Source organism: Ipomoea nil, unplaced genomic scaffold (genome assembly GCF_001879475.1).
Source record: "Ipomoea nil cultivar Tokyo-kokei standard unplaced genomic scaffold, Asagao_1.1 scaffold3314, whole genome shotgun sequence".
Lineage (NCBI taxonomy): Eukaryota > Viridiplantae > Streptophyta > Magnoliopsida > Solanales > Convolvulaceae > Ipomoea > Ipomoea nil.
Genome location: NW_017619742.1, coordinates 4,910,817 through 4,930,000, shown reverse-complemented (window position 1 = coordinate 4,930,000; position 19,184 = coordinate 4,910,817). Strand labels below are relative to the sequence as shown.

The following is a 19,184-nucleotide window of genomic DNA, read 5'->3' as shown; positions in this document are numbered from 1 at the left end:
GCCATGCACTAACACTTTTTTAAAGCTCGGATTGAGGGGTGCAAGGCCATAAACTGGAGCACTAACACCAGAAAACTCATAAAATTTCCTTTCCTTTTATTGAATGAGCATTGCCAGAGTTAACATTCGTTGTTGTGCAGGGGTTTAGCCATGAGTGTGCAGTAATCACTGCTGAGTTGCTTTCGCTGACCACACGTGTTGTCGACTTGGTTTCCAAGCACCCGAATGAAGAGCAAGAGGATTGCAATTTCCAGAGGCTGGTGGACTCAATTGAATAGTTGGGGGGTATTGTAAAGATGTCATCCAAGGCAACCGAGGCAGCTCCTGAGCCACCCGCCCCGTCGCCTTGTCGTGATGAAGGACCTATATTCTATGACACAGACTTTATAAGGGAGTTGGAGCAGGCCGAGTTGGCTGCAACTGGGACGTATGGTGTGTCCGATGTGCCATGTTTTAGCTTGGGGTTGACACAAGAATTTGCAACACGCAACCAGATGAACAACACGGGCCAACAGCCGAACTCCACTGCACCACCTCCACAGGTATACTAATGCATATGGCTCTGCTACTGAAATTTTTAGAGGCTAAATCTTGGACCAACAATTGCAGGAACCTATCACCGCAAGTGTTGCATCTCATCCTACGGTAGAGTGCACAGCTCCAGGGGCAGTGGCTGGGCCAAAGCACCAAGTGCAGGAGCCACTTGTTCAACAGGGCCAGTCGTCGTGAATTTACTTCAGCACCATGTTTGGTTACCCAACTACTTTGTTGCCACACGTTTATGTTCTCTGGATGTGGGTTTTTAGGTGCTCCCAGGGGACGGTAAGTGGCTTTAATGCATCTGAGTTTGGGTATTTGGTCGTATACTAATTATGATTGGGAAATATGATAGGCTTTAACTATGAATCTGATTATGTCTGCTTTATGGTTTTTATCCCGTAGCGATGAGGTGTTGTTCCAATATGCTGGGCGGACTGTAAAGTGGGCACAATTCCAAACCCTAAGGGAGGGGTCGAATGTGTCCAGGACTGTTGTTGATGCCTGGTGATATGTCATGAATGCCCGGGAGAAGATGATCACAACTGGTGGCGTGACCCGACTATTTCTACCCACTAGCACGACGGTATGGTATTGTGTGCGCACGAGCAAAATACTCTGTATACCATATTTCCTGCCTATGGACTAGGTGAACATTGTAGTGCATTGTGAGCTCTAATCCCTTCTAATTAGAATTGTAATATGCAGAGTGGGACCGTTGTTTCAACATCAGCCAGCGAAGATGCGAGGATCACCTGGTTTGAAAGGCGCATGGATGTGGAGTTGGGGAGGATGGGTCGTGGGCAGACCGCCGATGTGGATTTGGTGATGTACCCTAGTCGCTAATATAATTGCAACAACACATAACCTCAATGGATTAATCCTCCTTTTTAATCCCAATGCAGTTTATTTTCCAAATTATCAGTTTAAAGGATCCCCGATTTGACATCATTGACAGTTCGTCTGCGAAGAAGACTAACAAAGAGATGTATGGGGGGGGGGAGGCACCGGAACAGCTGGTATGTGGCTTTGATCTCTTTAATAGATTGTCATGCTATGCACTTTTTGGTTGTTTTTGATCTTGCAGTAGTAAATTTAAAGCATTAACGGGGGTACAGTGTCTATGGGTGTTAGCTGTACTTTTAGGTCAGTAGAACTGGTAAAGGCAACCATAATTTAGCTCAAAACAGCCACTACTAGCACTATATAAATGCAGGGTTGGCAGGGTTATGTTAATGTTAGTTATGTGTCTAATTACATCCCCTTGATTCCCTTTATCTTCAGGTTTATGCTAATAAATGTAGGGGTGGCAGGGTTATGCTAATGTTAGTTGTGGGGTTGAGGAAGAAAGGGAGTGGGAATGAGATGTTAGTGAGAGAATGATGAATGTTGATAACACTGCTAATGAGGAACAACATATTCTGCTTATTTATTTTTATTCCATCTTTATTTTATGCAACCTCTAAACCCAAGAAATATTTTAAAGGGCCCAAATCCTTAATGCGAAATGAATCATTAAGATGTGGTTTAATAGATTTAATATGTTCAAGATCACCACTTGCTACCATGATATCATCAACATAAATGCAAAGAGCATCTAATGAACTACCCTTTCCTCTTGTAAATAAAGACACACATATTCTGTTTATTTATTTCAACATTTTGGGACAGCAGTTTATAGTAACATTTCCAATTTTTTGTACTCCAATGTAAGTAGTTATGTGTCTAACTATGGGCCTAATTACATATTAAAGGGATGGTTTATGCTCTCCTTACCTTAAATTACTGTCATCGTTATTAATAATCAGTGTGGTGCAGATCATGTGCCTAGGTGCGTACCTGGACTCCAAGCTGCAAGGGCTTCGCAGTGCACGCCTACAAGTGATGAAACCGAAGAAGATGCAGATGGCGTGGAGGGATACCACATCAACGTCGGATTCTGGGGTCTTCACGATGCGGCACATGGAGTCATACGCTGGGCAGGGGTGTGCGAGTTGGGATTCTGGCCTGCAGCGGGGGAATGCCATGCAACTGCTAAACTTATGCAAGCGCTACATGCATAATATCCTGCTTAGCGTGGTTAACACCCATACAAACAGCATTGCAGCGCGCGTTTCGGGGTTTGAAGGTAAAAGATTGGCAGAGATGCATCGGTGATCGTTACGGGGGGCGGAAGTAAATACATTTTGCTAGTAGTTAGACCTCCAATCTGGGGGAGTTTTTCTTTTTTGGGTTCAGCAGGTACGGGGTAGCTCAGGCGGGTATATTTGGTTGTTTTGGTTAAATTATCTTAGTTGTTGATGGATGTTGAATACTTATTCTAGTAGTACAGTTGGGCAATGCAGGGGGTGGTCAATAATTTTTGATTGAATTTTGATAAATAATGTTCTTTTTGCACTGTTTATCAATGCCTTGTTGCTCTTAGTTATATTGAACTGGACATAAACCAATGGTAGTGCACCACTAAAAAACCATAGGTGTACCACCAAACCTTGATATGCATTATAGTCTTACCATTGGCAATATGCATTACAGCCATACCATTAGCAACCAAAGGCAGTGCACAACTTTTAAATTCAAATGATAGCGTAGAGTCACTAATATTTGTTGTAAAAAACAAAAAAAAAATGAAAACAATCAGCACATGAACCCCGCGCTGTTAGTGTAGGAATCGGGAAGTATTGGGATGGCAACAGTAATTAAAACCAGAAAGCATAGTTCGTTATATTAGTATTTAGAGGACATTCAATCCAAAAATACCGTTATGCACTAGTATAATTGCATTAGGGACTACACAAGCTCACAAGTGAAACTGTTACCAATGCATGCATTACACTAATGGTATTCTAATGATTGGCCGGGGGTAAAATGCAACGAGGGTAGTCAGTTGTACTCTCTAATATTTAATACATGCAAAATCTTAACAACAGTGTAGGAAATTGAACCAAAACTAAAAGGGGTTTAAAATACCAATGCTATTTAAATGGAGTAAACGAATTACATAAAGAACCGTGTGGCGTTGCATAATGCCACCTGTGCACGCTCTAGTAAATGTAATCCATGGAACAGTGCAGTAAATTGTACCTAAAGTAAAACGGAAAAAAAAAAACAAACAGTGTAAACAGACTCCAAATTTGCCATCAAGCTACTTTGAGGGGCAATTACGAGTGTTATGGCGGGCGTATTTGCCACAAATCCCGCACTTTCGGCCGGGTTTGACATTTTTCTTGATGGCTAACTCCCTACTACTTTTAATGCGTTTCCCGGTGCCTTTGTTTTTCACTTGGGCAGGGGCTTGGATTGTTATGGATTGTGGTGGCTCCACGCCGCACAATGCCTGGATCGCAGCACAGTTACCCTTAATCGGGTTCACAGATATACCATCACTACCAAATTCTGCGGTAAGACCCTGAAGTACCGACACCATCCGTGTTTGCCATTCTAGGCTATTGCCTACTAACCCAACGCAGGTGTTTATCTCAGCCCATAGTTTGGTTGCTGCGGGTGTGGGTCTATTACCATCAGACGGGATGCCCCTACATACACCACAGTTTAGGTGTTTGCACTAACGGCTCACAATGTATTCGGACGGTAATTGTTCCAACTGAGCACCCCGGAAAACCACAAACATATGTCGACAGACCAGGCGCATTCTTCGGAACAAGTTGCAGCTACATGACGTTCCAAGACCACCTACCTTGTAGTGCACGGTCGAAATAATGTTGCACTCACTATCAATGTCGTAATAAGTGCCCCCCCCATCTTGTCGTACACCGACCACAGAACAATAAAAACAAGCAGCTTCTATTTCTTTTCGTAACTCATAAAAAATAGTGATCATGTACACCTGTGCAATATGTCGCTCAAGTGCTAAAGGTGTTTTAAACTCTGGCATGTATCCCTCAAACTCTGCGTTCAATTTATCTTGGCGATAGCGCTGCGTTCCCAACACGCTCTCGAATTGCATGAAGAACTCTACCAAACTAGAATGCGGGCGTGTGAATTTACCGTATATGCCATTCTCTGCTTCTGACCGTGATGTGGTACGTAACAACCCACTCATGGGCAAATCTGAAAAAAAAGCTGGGATCCAACTCTCCCGTTCCGCATACATTTTGCTAAACCACCGGTGGGTGGATAGGTTGTATTCATCCATTAGTAGCTGCCATTGGGCCTCAAACTCCACACGGTGGATTGTCTCGTTCCAGACGATAGCATTTAGTTTCTTGCGAAACACATTGTCCTTAGCTAATTCACTACCGAGCTTTTCATTAACCTTTGTCATGATGTGCCACATACAGTAGCAATGACGGCACTCTGGTAATACTCGATCGATAGCAATTCGCATAGCGGGGTCTTGGTCGGTCACAACGCACAATGGCTTTTTGCTCATGCACTTATAAATTTCTCCAACAACCAGCTGTATAAGTCAGCATCTTCCTTAGTCAGCAAATCGGCCCTGAAAGTGATGCATCGTTTATGGTTGTCCACACCAGTGAACGACACGAACACCATACTATACCTGCACAATAAGTAGGGATGCGTGACGTGCCCAAAAAACAGAACACAAAAATATCATGTGTACAGTACTAATAGCTGTGAAATTTCCATCCAAAAAAAAAAAAAAAAAACAAAAAAACAACTAAACGTGCATGCACATATAGAAAGTTTCATCATTGCCTTATCATTGCATCATATCAAAGTTAACCTCTAAACAACACAATTGACCAAGATCACGTTATTTACCCACTAATCAGTGCGGCATGGGCAATCAAGCTCCATTTAGTGCATCGAGAATAGATAACATATACTCTATATAATTCGTGTGCAGTGGAAAGAATAGTATAAAGCTATGCATCATGTCTTATACTCTTTTTTATATAATCCGTGTGTAGTGCATAGAGTAGTATAAAGGTATGCATGTATACCAACTCATACCAATTTAAACAAGGGGGATTGGGAATCAAATTGCAGCACCATACCTGTTTGCGCCGTAGGTTGCATCGAACGAAATATGATCGCCATAGCAAGAAAATTTCCGCCTACTGAGGGGATCAGCCCAGAATAGTCGCGATACCGGGTTTTCTTCATCCAAATCGTATTCAAAGAAGAAGTCACTACAGACTTCGTGCTTCGCCTTGAATGTTGCAATAATCATTTCGCCATCAGCTACATCAACGTATGTTTGGACGTCCCGTTTAAAATTGTGGAATTCAACGTCGGTTGCACCGATATTTGCATACGATCCGGTCGCCTCTTTGCAAAACCGCAATCCTGTTGAAGCACCGATGTTAGCCTTAACACAGTTACTTAAAAAAACTTGTTGGACCACATCAAGTTGTCGGTTTATTCGCATAAAAACTTTAGACGACTCCGAGCACAGCTTGTGGGTCTGTTCCTCAACCAAAACGGACACTTTGAACTCCCCAGAGCTTTTTTTCGTAAAGCCGATCCTCGCGCCGCAGTTAACTCTATTAGAAAGACGACGACACCGCTCCCACCGCTCTTTGCCACCTAGTGTTTGTTCATAACCACGAGGTTTATTACCACCGCCTTTCACCCCTTGCAGACTACACACCAAATAGCGCGAGTAGATTTCTCCGCCTCGGTCGCGCTTCACGGAATTGTGGCGGACATCAAATCCGCTGATTCTAGCGTAGTTGATATAGCATTGGATACCTTCGTTGAGTGTTTTAAATAGACGCCCCCACGTTGGCTGAATGGAAGCGTCCACGATCGGGGTCCATTGTTGTTGGTCGGTGGTTGTTAAACCCACCGCAAAGCCGGGTTCGGACTCTGTGTCTGGTATCATCGCTAAGCCATCTGCACAAATACGGGACAGATGTTACGGGAAAAAAAAACCAGCGCCGTTAGCCATGCACTTGGGTAAAATTACATACGGACCTGTTAAGTCGCCGGCATCGGAGTTGCTTGTCGTCATCATTCGTCGTTCGCACACGGGTGTCTTACGGGTGAGACGTCTGGACCGCAACTCTCGCAACACATTAGCGGAAGATGCAATGTCAAACTCTAATTCGAATGTCCGTGTAATGGGAGGGAGAAGTTTTGTTACGTAAGAACACTGTGTTTCTACTCCATGTTACGTGGTGCGCCGGTGATTTTGTGCCCTACGATCTAATACATCAACGCACCATATTGTTTCACTAGTTCACATGTTAATAATGGTTTGCACTAGAAAGATAGCCTACTCTCTTGTAGTATAGTAATATTATTCCTATGCAATAGTTTATTGCGTGGACCGTGGTCCATATAGTTGTGTGGACCATGGTCCAAATACGACGTCGTTTCGTATAACTTTTTTCCAACACAATCCACTGCAACATACATTTTATCCAGGAGTTTTATTTTTATTGAATGCTACTGACTCAATTACATTGTATTGTTCAAACATACTTTCTCAACCTAATGAAGCACACAGAGTCAACAATGCCTCCACTGAGGCTCGATCTCATGACATCCTAAATGGGTGAGGTCACTACATGCCATCTGAGCACAAGGTGCTTGGCACCCAAGAGTTTTATTATTCTAACGCATAATGTATATTATTCTAACACATAAAGTACATTATTATGACATATACTGTACATTATCCTAACACATAAAGTATATTATTTTAACTCATAATGTACATTATTCTAACTCATAAATTTCAATGACGTCGTTTTGGACCGTGATCCACACAGCTGTGTGGACCACAGTCCACAAAATAATTTCCCATCCGTATGAGGCTGGGTCACATGTTTTACTCCCTCCGTCCCATTTTATGTGTCTGGTTCGGTTAACGGGGTTTGACTGAAGTTATTTTTAATTCAATTTTTCATAATATTAACTTTATTATTAGTATATAAAATTTATATATTTAGAAAGTTAGAAACTACACTAAAAATATTATTAAACAGAGTTAAATCCATTTTTGGTCCTACATTTATTGCGCATTAGACACATTTTGCCCGCTTTTATTAATTTTGCCCCATTTTGTCCAAACTTAATAAAAGTTGGACAATTTTAGTCCACCGTTCCACTTAACATTAAGCCTCCGTGAAATAGAAGGGCATTTTTGTCCTTTCCAGTGCTATTCTTCATCAGTCCATATTTTTAAGTTGACCTTCACCATTTGTAGACCCAGCCATAAACGTGAAGAACAACGCATTTGGAGATCCTAGCCGACTGGCCGTGTGGCGACGGAGCGCGGTTCTGGAATAGGCAGAGTAGAGCCATGCCGCCAGCACTGGGCAGCAATGATCCGGTGGAGCTGACTAGGTAAGCATTTGACCCGCATGCAGACTTTGATCCCGTGGAACAGCTCCTCCAAGAGGTCTAGCGTGCAGGTGATAAACATTATTTTTGTTGTTACTTTAAATAATTTTTTATAGTTAAGTTGCAAATAATTGATTATTTTTTTCTTATTTTAGTTATTTTACTTATTATTGTTATAAGTAGTTTTTATTAATATTGTTTAACTTTTGGGTTGTTTTTGTTAGTAATTTAGTTTTGTTATGAGAATTGTCAGTCCAATAATTCTTTGATTCTAATTTAATAATAATATATTAATAATTGGTTTTAGTAGTATTTAAGCTTTTAATAAGATGTATTTTATTTAATTAGTAATAGTTATTTCTTGGTTGAGACTCCTTCAACAACGGCCTGTCAAAACAACGAACGGAAGAAGAGCATCTCCTTCGGGCATGGTGGCTGCTTGCGGAGCTTTGACCGACTTGAGAAAATTGTTGGGTTCAAACAATATAAATACATGCGCGTTCGAGGAAGGGGGTCATCAATTTTCACTCCGGACCACTTCCGGAGGCGATAAACGAAGAAGACGATCTCTGTGTGAAGTGCGATCGGTAAGCAGACTTCCGGGCGGCAGCAAATCTTCTACGCAGCAGCCAATTAAATTTGGCATCTTTTGCACACTCCAGGTTTTTGTTTTCAATTGCAGTGGGCTGCATAATAATTTGTAATTCAAGTTTTTAGTTCAAGAATGTTCCTCAATTCTTCTATTTTACAATTCAATTTGTTAATCACTCAAGTTGTAGGTTGTGAGTCGTAATGCTACTTGAATACTAATTACTTTTGCTTTATTATAATTACTTTAGATTGCTAAGCTTTATTATATTTGTTTTATTGCTTTAATATAATCTTCATTATATCTGCTTTATTAAATTGCTTTTATCTGCTAAGCTTTATTATATTTAATTAATGTTGAGGGTTGATATTTATATGATTGGCAATATTAGATTTACACTGCAGAACTAATAGTGGTATTGAATCTATGTTCCTAAGATTTTATTGAATTCATGTTCTTTGGATTGTTTTTATCTTTCTGTTAGATATCAAATTGCATTCGATTTCCTTGTGTTCCTTAGTTTTTGATATTATTTTATTTAAGTTTTCTGCGCAATTTAATTAGTCTGCAATTCCGACTTCTCGTTAAATTCAAGTTTATTCCCTTCTAATTATTTTCAAGTTTATTAAATTGCATCGTACAATTTCCTGTGGGATCGACCCTTGCTTTTACACCTTATTACTACACTGACTCGTGCACTTGCGAGGACAAATATATTTAAAATTGTCCAACAATTTTTGGCGCCGTTGCCGGGGAATTGTTTAACTTGCAATTTAATTTTCTGTTTTTTCTCCCCCTTAATTGCTTGATTTTTTTTTCCTATCCCTTCATTATTGTCTTCTCTTTCATTTTTAATCTTGGATTTTATTTAATTCATTCGTCCATTTAAAAATTGCTTTTTATACTTGTTTTTACTTTCACTATTCTCTTTATTTTTCCCATCTTGATTCTTTAATTCTATCACTTTATTATTATTGTCGTTTGATTAACCTTTTTAATATTGCTATTTATTCAAGTCATTAGTCCATTTAAAAACTATTTACTATTTGTTTTTGCTTTCCCTATTCCCGTTGTCTACTTTTTCCAATCTTAATTTCTTTTCCCTTACTTTTGTTTGCTATTTTTTTTCTTCCAATTAAATTCTTCCGCTTCCTGAATTCCAAATAATTTGCATTTGAGTTGATGTACTAAAGTTTGTTTTTTCCCCTTTTCTTAATATTACCTTAAAAACAAAAGAAGTATTTAATAATTGTTTAATATTCTCCATTTCACTCTTTATTGATTATCCTATATATTTATTTATTTACTTGTTTGATTTTATTTACTTCTTTATTTATTTATTTTTGTTATTTTGTTTATTTATTTGATGGAGGGTCATCGTTCTTTCTATCCTAAACTGTTGCCTTTAGACGACCATGTTGATAGGAACAAGACAAAAATATTACTTTTTGAAAACCCAATTTTTGAACCACAATAAATATTACTTTTTGAAAATCCAATTTTTGAACCGCAAGAAACAACTACAACCATAAATGCACTTCATCCACCCTCTTGGGTTGATAACCAAAATGATTTTCAACTAGTTGACTCATCCCAACTTGAACCACCATCTTTGGAGGATACTTTACAAAATTTCATACAGGTTTGTAATGTTCCAGTCCAACCTAAAGAAGAATCATTGGAAGATACCCTGCAGAATTATATACAGGTTTGCAATAAGCAGCACGAAGCAGATGAGCAACGATTCCAACAACTTGAAGCCTCTTTGAGAAAACTAGAGGTACAAGTAGGAAAAATTGCTAAAGCGGCTTTGCAAGGGCATGTGCCAGGTAAGTTACCTAGTCAACTTGAGGAAGCTAAGGCTATGGGAAGTGGTGAAATGATTAAAAACAAGTTAATAGATAATACCACCTCTAAACAAACTGAAATAATTGAAAATTTGCATAATGAGGTTGATGATATTGTTGTTGAAAATGATGAGCCCCAATTGCATAAATATGATAATCCTTATGTGCCTCCCAAGCTTTATGTGCCCCCAATCCCTATTGATGAAAACTTTGAAAACACTAAAGCTGTGCAAAATGAAGATTTTGAGGTAGTGGAGCCCTATGTACCACCCGAGCCTTATGTGCCCCCGATTCCATTTCCAAATAGGCTCAAAAGTTGTGTTTCTCAAACGCTACAAAAAGAATTGCCCCAATCCCTTTTGATGCTCAAGTAGGAAAATTGACCAAAAATGTGCTTAATGAAACTGCTGAGGTTCCCATTTTTACTTCTATGTATTTGCCTAATAGCTCTAACCAAGTTTTTGCAGTTAAGGGGTTGGATCTTGCACAGAAAAATCAGTTGAAGTTCAATAAACTCCGAAAGGAGAATCTTTTAAATGACATTGATAGTAACGCATTTTATTCACTTTATTCATAAACTGCAGGGCCATATGAGAATTGCACAAATAAAAAATCTAATAAGGGAGGACTTTCTTTATCTTCTTTTCTTCCCTCTCACAACATTGGGGACAATGTTGAAAATAAGTGTGGGGAAGGGGTTTTACCCACAAATCACAAAAAATTTCAAATTTTCAAATTTTTTAATTTTCTTATGTATATTTTCTTACACCTTTTCATTTTAAAATTCTAACATTAGTTGAGCTTTACCCTCATGAGACTTTTAAAAAAATCAGTGATAGAAATAATGCAGGTTTTTGTCAGCTCTTAGTGTGTATATTACATGTTGCTAGTTGTTAATTTCTTTATTTTTATATTTTGAATTACTTAGTCAAAAACAAAAAATTAAAAAAAAAAAAAAAGAATTTGAAAATCACAAATACCCTTATGTGTCCTATACAATTTCTTTAATAGTTTATATGCATCTTTCACTCTATTTTACCTTTTTCAAATCCTTAAATAATTCTTGAGTGCTATAAATTGTGGTGTAGTGTGTTGGTTCAAGGATCATCTTTATGGCATAAGTAAAGTGAAAAAAAAAAAAGATTAAATAAAAAAAATTATTTTAAAAAAAAATAATAAAAGGGAGTGTTTTATTTATTTATTTATTTACAATAATTCAGAGATTCTACTCCGCTGAATCAGCCACCTATACACATGTATAATAAATAAATCAATAGGTGTTGTGGTCTGGTTTATGAGTAAATACAAAATTGAAAACTCAAACAAGTCTGGCGTAAAATGGCGAGGTTTTTGGGAAAATTCTCTTTGGAAAAAGTCAAAATAGAAAAATAATGAGTAAACTTTGGAAGAGACGAGCAATTGCATTTCAATTTTAATGTATGCCTTGATCCTGATTTCCTTCATGTTTTGCACCTGCACTGTGATAGAATGTTTCTGAATTTGACTTAAGTTATATTTTGTGAAAGTTCCATATTTTATTGAGGTTTTTGTATAGCTCATATAAGGGGGTATTAGCACACTTGCACATCTTTCCTTATTTTTATAGCATGATAAAAAGTTCTAGTCAACTGTTTTATGTATTCTTTGAGTTGACATTAACCCTGCATTGTTGGGAATAAATTTGAAAGGCTATTTGGGTAAAGCTCGGTCTAATACTTGATTTCGTTTTTGGTTTTATTTTCTTTTAATAATGTCTTTGCTTGAGGACAAGCAAATAAATAAGTGTGGGGAAGTTTGATAAACATTATTTTTGTTGTTACTTTAAATAATTTTTTATAGTTAAGTTGCAAATAATTGATTATTTGTTTCTTATTTTAGTTATTTTACTTATTATTGTTATAAGTAGTTTTTATTAATATGTTTAATTTTTGGGTTGTTTTTGTTAGTAATTTAGTTTTGTTATGAGAATTGTCAGTCCAATAATTCTTTGATTCTAATTTAATAATAATATATTAATAATTGGTTTTAGTAGTATTTAAGCTTTTAATAAGATGTATTTTATTTAATTAGTAATAGTTATTTCTTGGTTGAGACTCCTTCAACAACGGCCAGTCAAAACAACGAACGGAAGAAGAGCATCTCCTTCGGGCATGGTGGCTGCTTGCGGAGCTTTAACCGACTATAGCGCAGAACTTGAAAAAATTGTTGGGTTCAAACAATATAAATACATGCGTGTTCGAGAAAGGGGATCATCAATTTTCACTCCGGACCACTTTCGGAAGCGATAAACGAAGAAGACGATCTCTGTGTGAAGTGCGATCGGTAAGCAGACTTCCGGGCGGCAGCAAATCTTCTACGCAGCAGCCAATTAAATTTGGCATCTTTTGCACACTCCAGGTTTTTGTTTTCAATTGCAGTGGGCTGCATAATAATTTGTAATTCAAGTTTTTAGTTCAAGAATGTTCCTCAATTCTTCTATTTTACAATTCAATTTGTTAATCACTCAAGTTGTAGGTTGTGAGTCGTAATGCTACTTGAATACTAATTACTTTTGCTTTATTATAATTACTTTAGATTGCTAAGCTTTATTATATTTGTTTTATTGCTTTAATATAATCTTCATTATATCTGCTTTATTAAATTGCTTTTATCTGCTAAGATTTATTATATTTAATTAATGTTGAGGGTTGATATTTATATGATTGGCAATATTAGATTTACACTGCAGAACTAATAGTGGTATTGAATCTATGTTCCTAAGATTTTATTGGATTCATGTTCTTTGGATTGTTTTTATCTTTCTGTTAGATATCAAATTGCATTCGATTTCCTTGTGTTCCTTAGTTTTTGATATTATTTTATTTAAGTTTTCTGCGCAATTTAATTAGTCTGCAATTCCGACTTTTCGTTAAATTCAAGTTTATTCCCTTCTAATTATTTTCAAGTTTATTAAATTGCATCGTACAATTTCCTGTGGGATCGACCCTTGCTTTTGCACCTTATTACTACACTGACTCGTGCACTTGCGAGGACAAATATATTTAAAATTGTCCAACAGCAGGCGGCGTCGGAAGACTACTCCGGGATGGTGATCGGCGGTGATGAGTTGGGTAAGAATGTTTGGGTTTGAACCGCATCCAGATCTGGTAAACCCGGAATGGCCATCAAAGCGGGTATTGTCGTGACAAAAAGGAAAGTGAATAAGGCAAAGAAAACATGCTTGAAGAACATGGCTTTGGTAATGATAGAAGTGGGGTTTGAGGAAAGGATTAGAAGAGATGGAAATGAGAATGGCTGTTGGGTTTAGTGAGAGTGTATTATACGGAGCAGAGAAGATCTAGTAGATGACAAAAACGGTAGATGATTGTGTTTGGCAGAAGTTGATGATGAAAGGGTGATGAGTGAGGAAGAAAAGGCAAGTAGGAGATTAACCTTTTTTAATTTTTTCGTGAAGAAGAAAAGCTTTGGGTGTATATCTAAGCTTTGAGTCTTTTACGTTTCACATATTTACCAAGTTACAAGGTTCTTTTAAATGGTATTGAAGTTAAAGATTCTTTCCTACACTTCTTAAGCTTAAATTTTCAATTGACTAAGCAAATGAAAAATGCTTTGCTAGAATTAAATTATGAACCTACGAGTACTTGCAAAGATCACTCATATATGGTTGTAGGAACTCCCCTTCTCAACCTCATGCTCATACTGTATGAGACTGAAGTCTCCTTCCCCCACCCCATACTGTATCATACTGGAGTCTATTTCCCCCGTCAGAACCGGCGGCAGAAGATTCTGCACCAGAGCTGGGACTGCACCGCACTATACAATAACATTCACAAATTCCTCAGCAAACGCACAAAACTCACAAATCCAGTAAACTCGATCCAGCAAACAACAATACTAATTCGTATTTAGAATTACCGTTCTTCGGCAGCTCAGACAGGACGTGGATAGCTCGCTTGGAGGAAGCTCGATCTTGCTCCGTCGAAGAGAACGATGCTTCCAAAATCTCCACTTGAGTACGGACTTCGACAACGAGATCTCGGTGAGCTTCTTTGACGGAGAGAGAAACGATCCTCGACCAATCGTGCTCCAAAACCTCTTCCAGCTTCCTCTTCAAGCTCATTCTCGAATCGGAGGTCGAAACCCGCTTGCTGCTCTTCTGGTTTCAATTTTCCATGTGAGAGAGAAGATGACGACAGAGAGGTGTAGAGGAGAAACAGAGCGAGCAATAAGGCTGATCAAGAATAGCATTGCAAAGGACAAAAATGCCCTTCTATTTCACGGAGGTTTAACGTCAATTTGGACGGTGGATTAAAATTGTCCAACTTTTATTAAGTTTGGATAAAATGTGGCAAAATTAATAAAAGCGGATAAAATATGTCCAATGCCCAATAAATGTAGGACCAAAAATGGATTTAACTCTATTAAACACAAAAAAGTCAAATTTAAAAATAAGTAAAAAATACGAAGAAAATAAACAAAGAAAAAAAATTGATTTGACCCATGAATAGTAAGTAAGACATATAAAATGAGGCAGATGGAGTAGTAATTAGCATCCTACAAAAATACAAACATATTAATAAGTAATAGAGAATTCACAAGTAAAAGAAATACATAGTACAAAACACAAACATCGGACTTGAGAATGCTAAAGCAATAAAAATACAACGTAAATTATGATAAAGAAAACATATTGCTACACTATTTGAACTTATTAAGCAAGAAGAAAATGTGAACAAACTTTCTCTCAATGTTGCATTGTTCGCAAAAGGCTGGCTTTGATTGATCGTAATTCTTTCATTGCGGTGCAAGCATCCATCCTTTCTCTTGGCGATTTCACTGAACAAGCAATCCCAATCCCCAAAACTGAACATACTATTTCAAGAATTCTATCTTTGCTTATATGAGAGCTTCTGCTTGAAGTGTCCTCATTGTATAGCAGTCTTGGATCAGCAATCTCCATGGTTCTATCCGGTAGGGCACTTTTAACATACTCATGTAGATTTAAACCATTAATGAAAGTTTCATCGGTGGGACTTTTTCCTGTAAATGTTTCCAATAGGAGTATTCCAAAGCTATACATATCGCCAAATGTTGAGAATTCACTTCCCATGCCATACTCTGAGAGATATAGATGTTTAATTTTAGACCATAGCACATTAATAAGTACATAAGAGTAACAAATATTTAAAGTAAATTGTATGTCGCTCGAAATAGTAATATGAATTCAAAGATGTTGAGATTCATGAAAACACTTGAAATTTACCTTCAAGTTACTTATACAACTAGAGTTAATACCCAATTAATTTAGTCATCGACTATAGTGGTTTTTCTCGTTTTAGCCCTGAACGACTTTTTGTGCTTAATTAGGTTCTCGACTTCGATAGTTTTACCATTTCAGTCTCGACTATTAGAATCTAGGACTAAATCGAGAAAAACAACTATTGTTGAGAAAACACTTGAAATTTACCTTCAAGTTACTTATACAACTAGAGTTAATACCCAATTAATTTAGTCATCGACTATAGTGGTTTTTCTCGTTTTAGTCCTGAACGACTTTTTGTGTTTAATTAGGTTCTCGACTTCGATAGTTTTACCATTTCAGTCCTCGACTATTAGAATCTAGGACTAAATCGAGAAAAACAACTATAGTTGAGAAATAAATTGAGTGAAACCATTATAGTCCAAGACTAACTTGAGTAAAATTAACTAGTATAGTTGAAGACTAAATTGAATATTAATAGAGGTGAAATTGCTTAGCTATTTTAACACATGATTCAATTGGGTAAAACTATTAAAATTGAGAACCTAGTTAAGCACAAAAAGTAACAGTTTAGCATAAAAAGATCACTATATAGTCAAGGATTAAATTAGGTATTTACTCTATAAAATTAGCAAAAAAATGGTTACCTGGAGCAACATATCCAAAAGTGCCTTTAATTCCAACGGAACTCGCATGCCCAACCTCCGGAAGAAACCTTGCTAATCCAAAGTCACTTACATGAGCAACCAAGTCAGTATCCAAAAGAACATTGCTCGGTTTGAGATCGCAATGAACTAAAGGTGTTCCGCACTCATCATGAAGATACTCGAGTGCACAAGCAATATCAATCCCAATGTTTACTCTTTCCACCAAGCCCAAACATGTAAGCTCACTACTTTGCTCATTTGCTTTTGATGAACAATCATGGAGCCAAGTTTCCAAGTTTCCCTCTTCCATGTATTTGTAAATGATTGCCTTGAAATCATTGCCATTATAATCAGTGCCAGAACATGACGATATAACCTTTGCTAGGTTTCGATGCCTGATCTGCCTTAATGCATCACACTCGGCTATAAAACTCTTAGAAGCCCCTTTCACTTGAAGTTTGAGCACCTTTATAGCAACAACATTGCATTGTTCATCAAGATTGCCTTTGTACACTGAGCTAAACTTTCCTGAGCCAATTAAGTTTTCTTGTGAGAAACCTTTGGTTGCATTGTGTAGGCTCTTGTAAGACACCATAGGTATGGCATCCATTGTTTTTTGGCTCTCCAATGAAGCATCCTTCTTTTTTCCTCTTTGCAAGTAATTGCATATGAAGAAAGACACCAACACTAATAATGCCAAAACTACACATGGAATAGATATTGCTATTTTCAATCCTAAGGACATTTGGGATTTTTGTTTTATGGAACATTTTGGCAAATGTAGCACAAGAACACCCCCACATAGCTTATTATTGCCTTCAAGGAAAACACCATTTTCTTTTGTGAAAACTCCTTGAAGTGGGACCTCCCCCTCTAGATCATTGTGAGACAAATTAAGGTAAGTTAATGAACCAAGGTTTGCAAGAGTGTCTGGGATTTTTCCTGTGAGGTGATTAGAAGAGAGATCTAAGGTTTCAACACTTTTTAAAGAACTAAATCTCAGAGGAATTTCACCAAAAAGGCGATTATTTGAAAGGTTAAAAAAGGTCAACATATTTAAGTTGCCAATCTCTGAAGGGAGAGGACCTGTTAAAGTGTTGTGGGAGATGTCTACATGTACAAGTCCTGAAGCTAGATGAAAAATTTCTTTTGGTATGTACCCTCTAAGATTGTTTGAATAAAGGTCCATTTCAAATAAGAATTTGCAATTGGCTAGACCAAAAGGTATAAGCCCTTCTAGATTGTTTGAAGCCAAAGAGAGGGTACTTAACATGGTTATGTTTTCCAATGAAGTTGGAATTTCCCCAGACAATTTATTCCACCCAAGTTCCAAATGATACAAATTTGGAAGCTTTCCTATAGTGTTTGGAATAATCCCACTTAACTGGTTACCCATCAACCATAACTGCCTCAAGTTGACGAGTTGACCAATCTCCATAGGGATCTTCCCAGTTATGTGGTTATTTCCAATACTAAACACAGTGAGATTTGAGATATTACCAATATGTGGTGGAAAATCACCTCCAAAATTACAGCTCTCGAGTCCTAGAATCTGCAAACCAGTTAAATTGGTTATGGATGCCACGAACCTCAAATCCCCAGAATTTCCACTTCCAAGATGCTGGTTCCCACCAAGCAAAAGTCTTTGCAAGTGCTTTAAGCCTCCAAGATTTGGTACTTCTCCAGTAAAATTGTTACTGTTAAGTTGAATCACTTGAAGTCCCGGAGCATTTGATAGCCAAAGTGGTATATGACCAACAAAGCGATTGTTGCCCACACTAAAAAACTTCATTGTATCACTCATGTTTAAAGGGAGTTCTCCTTCAAGTTGATTGTGTTGAAGGTCAAAATCCACTATTGACAAATTGGACATTGACATAGGAATGGTGCCAGAAAGGTTGTTAGTGCAGAGCTCGATAGACCTTAAGTTTTTGAGCCTACCAAGAGAGTTTGGGATCGCTCCTTGTAGATTGTTTTCAATGATCCGAACCACCATTAGTGAGGAGAGGTTTCCATACTGTGTAGGAATCTCTCCTGTCAGCTTGTTCTGCTCGGCAAATAGGGATTGAAGCTTAGACAACGATTGGAGCTCTACTGGAAGCCTGCCTGTTAAATTGTTCATCCCCAAATCAATCACTCTCAGATGCGAACACCGTGATATGTTCTTGGGTATTTCACCAGAAAGTGAATTGCTTCTAAGCTGCAAGATTTGTAGTCGCGATAATCGATCAATCTCTTCGGGGATTTTGCCAGTAAAACCATTGTTATCCAGCCAGATTTCCCTAAGAAAACTTAGGTTTCCAATTGCGGGTGATAATGGACCTTGGAGTTTGCTCGACGTCAAGTTAATTATAACAACTCGTTGATGTTTGCGGCCACAAGTTATCCCCTCCCATTTACAGAAATGGATGGACTCATTCCACGACGCAGTGAGTTGTAGTGGATATGATATTAGAGCATCTTTGAATGATATCAATGCATGTTGATCTGTAGCGTTTGCAGACAAGGAGAAAGAAGGGTGGCAATAAAGGGAGCAGATAATGGAGAAAGGTAAGAGGAAGTGCCAACAAGTTAGCTCTCCAAGGAAAGACATTTTTGAAGGCATAATTATTTCTTGAAGCTTTTTTTTTTTTTTCTCTCTCTGTTTTGAGGGAGGAAAGTATTATATTTGTGGGATGCAAAAGTACTATTTGTTTAATGCTTGAGAGAATGAGTATAGTTGGAGATCGAGGTTGTTATATATATAGAGGACATAAATATTATACTTCCACTAAATGGAATGACTATATTGACTTTTTTATTGTAACAAAAGAAACTCATAACTATGTACTACTCAAGGGTATGCTTAAGATAAACTCTTCTATTCTATAATAGCTAGCAAATTATATATAAAAAGTAAATCAAGCGAGAAAGACTATCCAATTTGCTCAATCAAGACAATGTTGGTAACTTGGTAAGAACTAAAAGTCAAAGTGAATATTGTGATTTTGAGTATTTTGATAATCTCTACGGACTGACTAAACTTT

General features: G+C 37.6%; 3 protein-coding genes and 1 long non-coding RNA gene across 4 annotated transcripts; 1 reads left to right on the top strand and 3 right to left on the bottom strand.

Annotated features, from left to right (window-relative positions):
- The first annotated feature begins 451 nt into the window (after window positions 1-451).
- Window positions 452-2,877, top strand: LOC109169518. The gene is made up of 5 exons (XR_002052244.1): window positions 452-542; window positions 610-822; window positions 943-1,123; window positions 1,246-1,556; window positions 2,356-2,877. It is a non-coding gene; the product is annotated as an uncharacterized LOC109169518 (long non-coding RNA).
- Window positions 2,878-4,102: 1,225 nt separating this feature from the next.
- Window positions 4,103-4,885, bottom strand: LOC109169447 (protein FAR1-RELATED SEQUENCE 5-like). Its single transcript, XM_019318331.1, has one exon. It carries the CDS (start codon window positions 4,883-4,885, stop codon window positions 4,103-4,105), a length of 783 nt encoding a protein of 260 aa, XP_019173876.1.
- Window positions 4,886-4,926: 41 nt separating this feature from the next.
- On the bottom strand, window positions 4,927-6,478 carry LOC109169446 (protein FAR1-RELATED SEQUENCE 5-like). Its single transcript, XM_019318329.1, has 3 exons — window positions 6,442-6,478; window positions 5,520-6,360; window positions 4,927-5,059 (listed from the first exon to the last, which is right to left on the bottom strand). The coding sequence occupies exons 1-3, from the start codon at window positions 6,476-6,478 to the stop codon at window positions 4,927-4,929; spliced, it is 1,011 nt and encodes a 336-aa protein (XP_019173874.1).
- Window positions 6,479-14,866: 8,388 nt separating this feature from the next.
- Window positions 14,867-18,875, bottom strand: LOC109169341 (probable LRR receptor-like serine/threonine-protein kinase At3g47570). The gene is made up of 2 exons (XM_019318224.1): window positions 16,159-18,875; window positions 14,867-15,369 (listed from the first exon to the last, which is right to left on the bottom strand). Exons 1-2 carry the CDS (start codon window positions 18,761-18,763, stop codon window positions 14,996-14,998), a joined length of 2,979 nt encoding a protein of 992 aa, XP_019173769.1. The 5' UTR covers window positions 18,764-18,875; the 3' UTR covers window positions 14,867-14,995.
- Window positions 18,876-19,184: the final 309 nt, after the last annotated feature.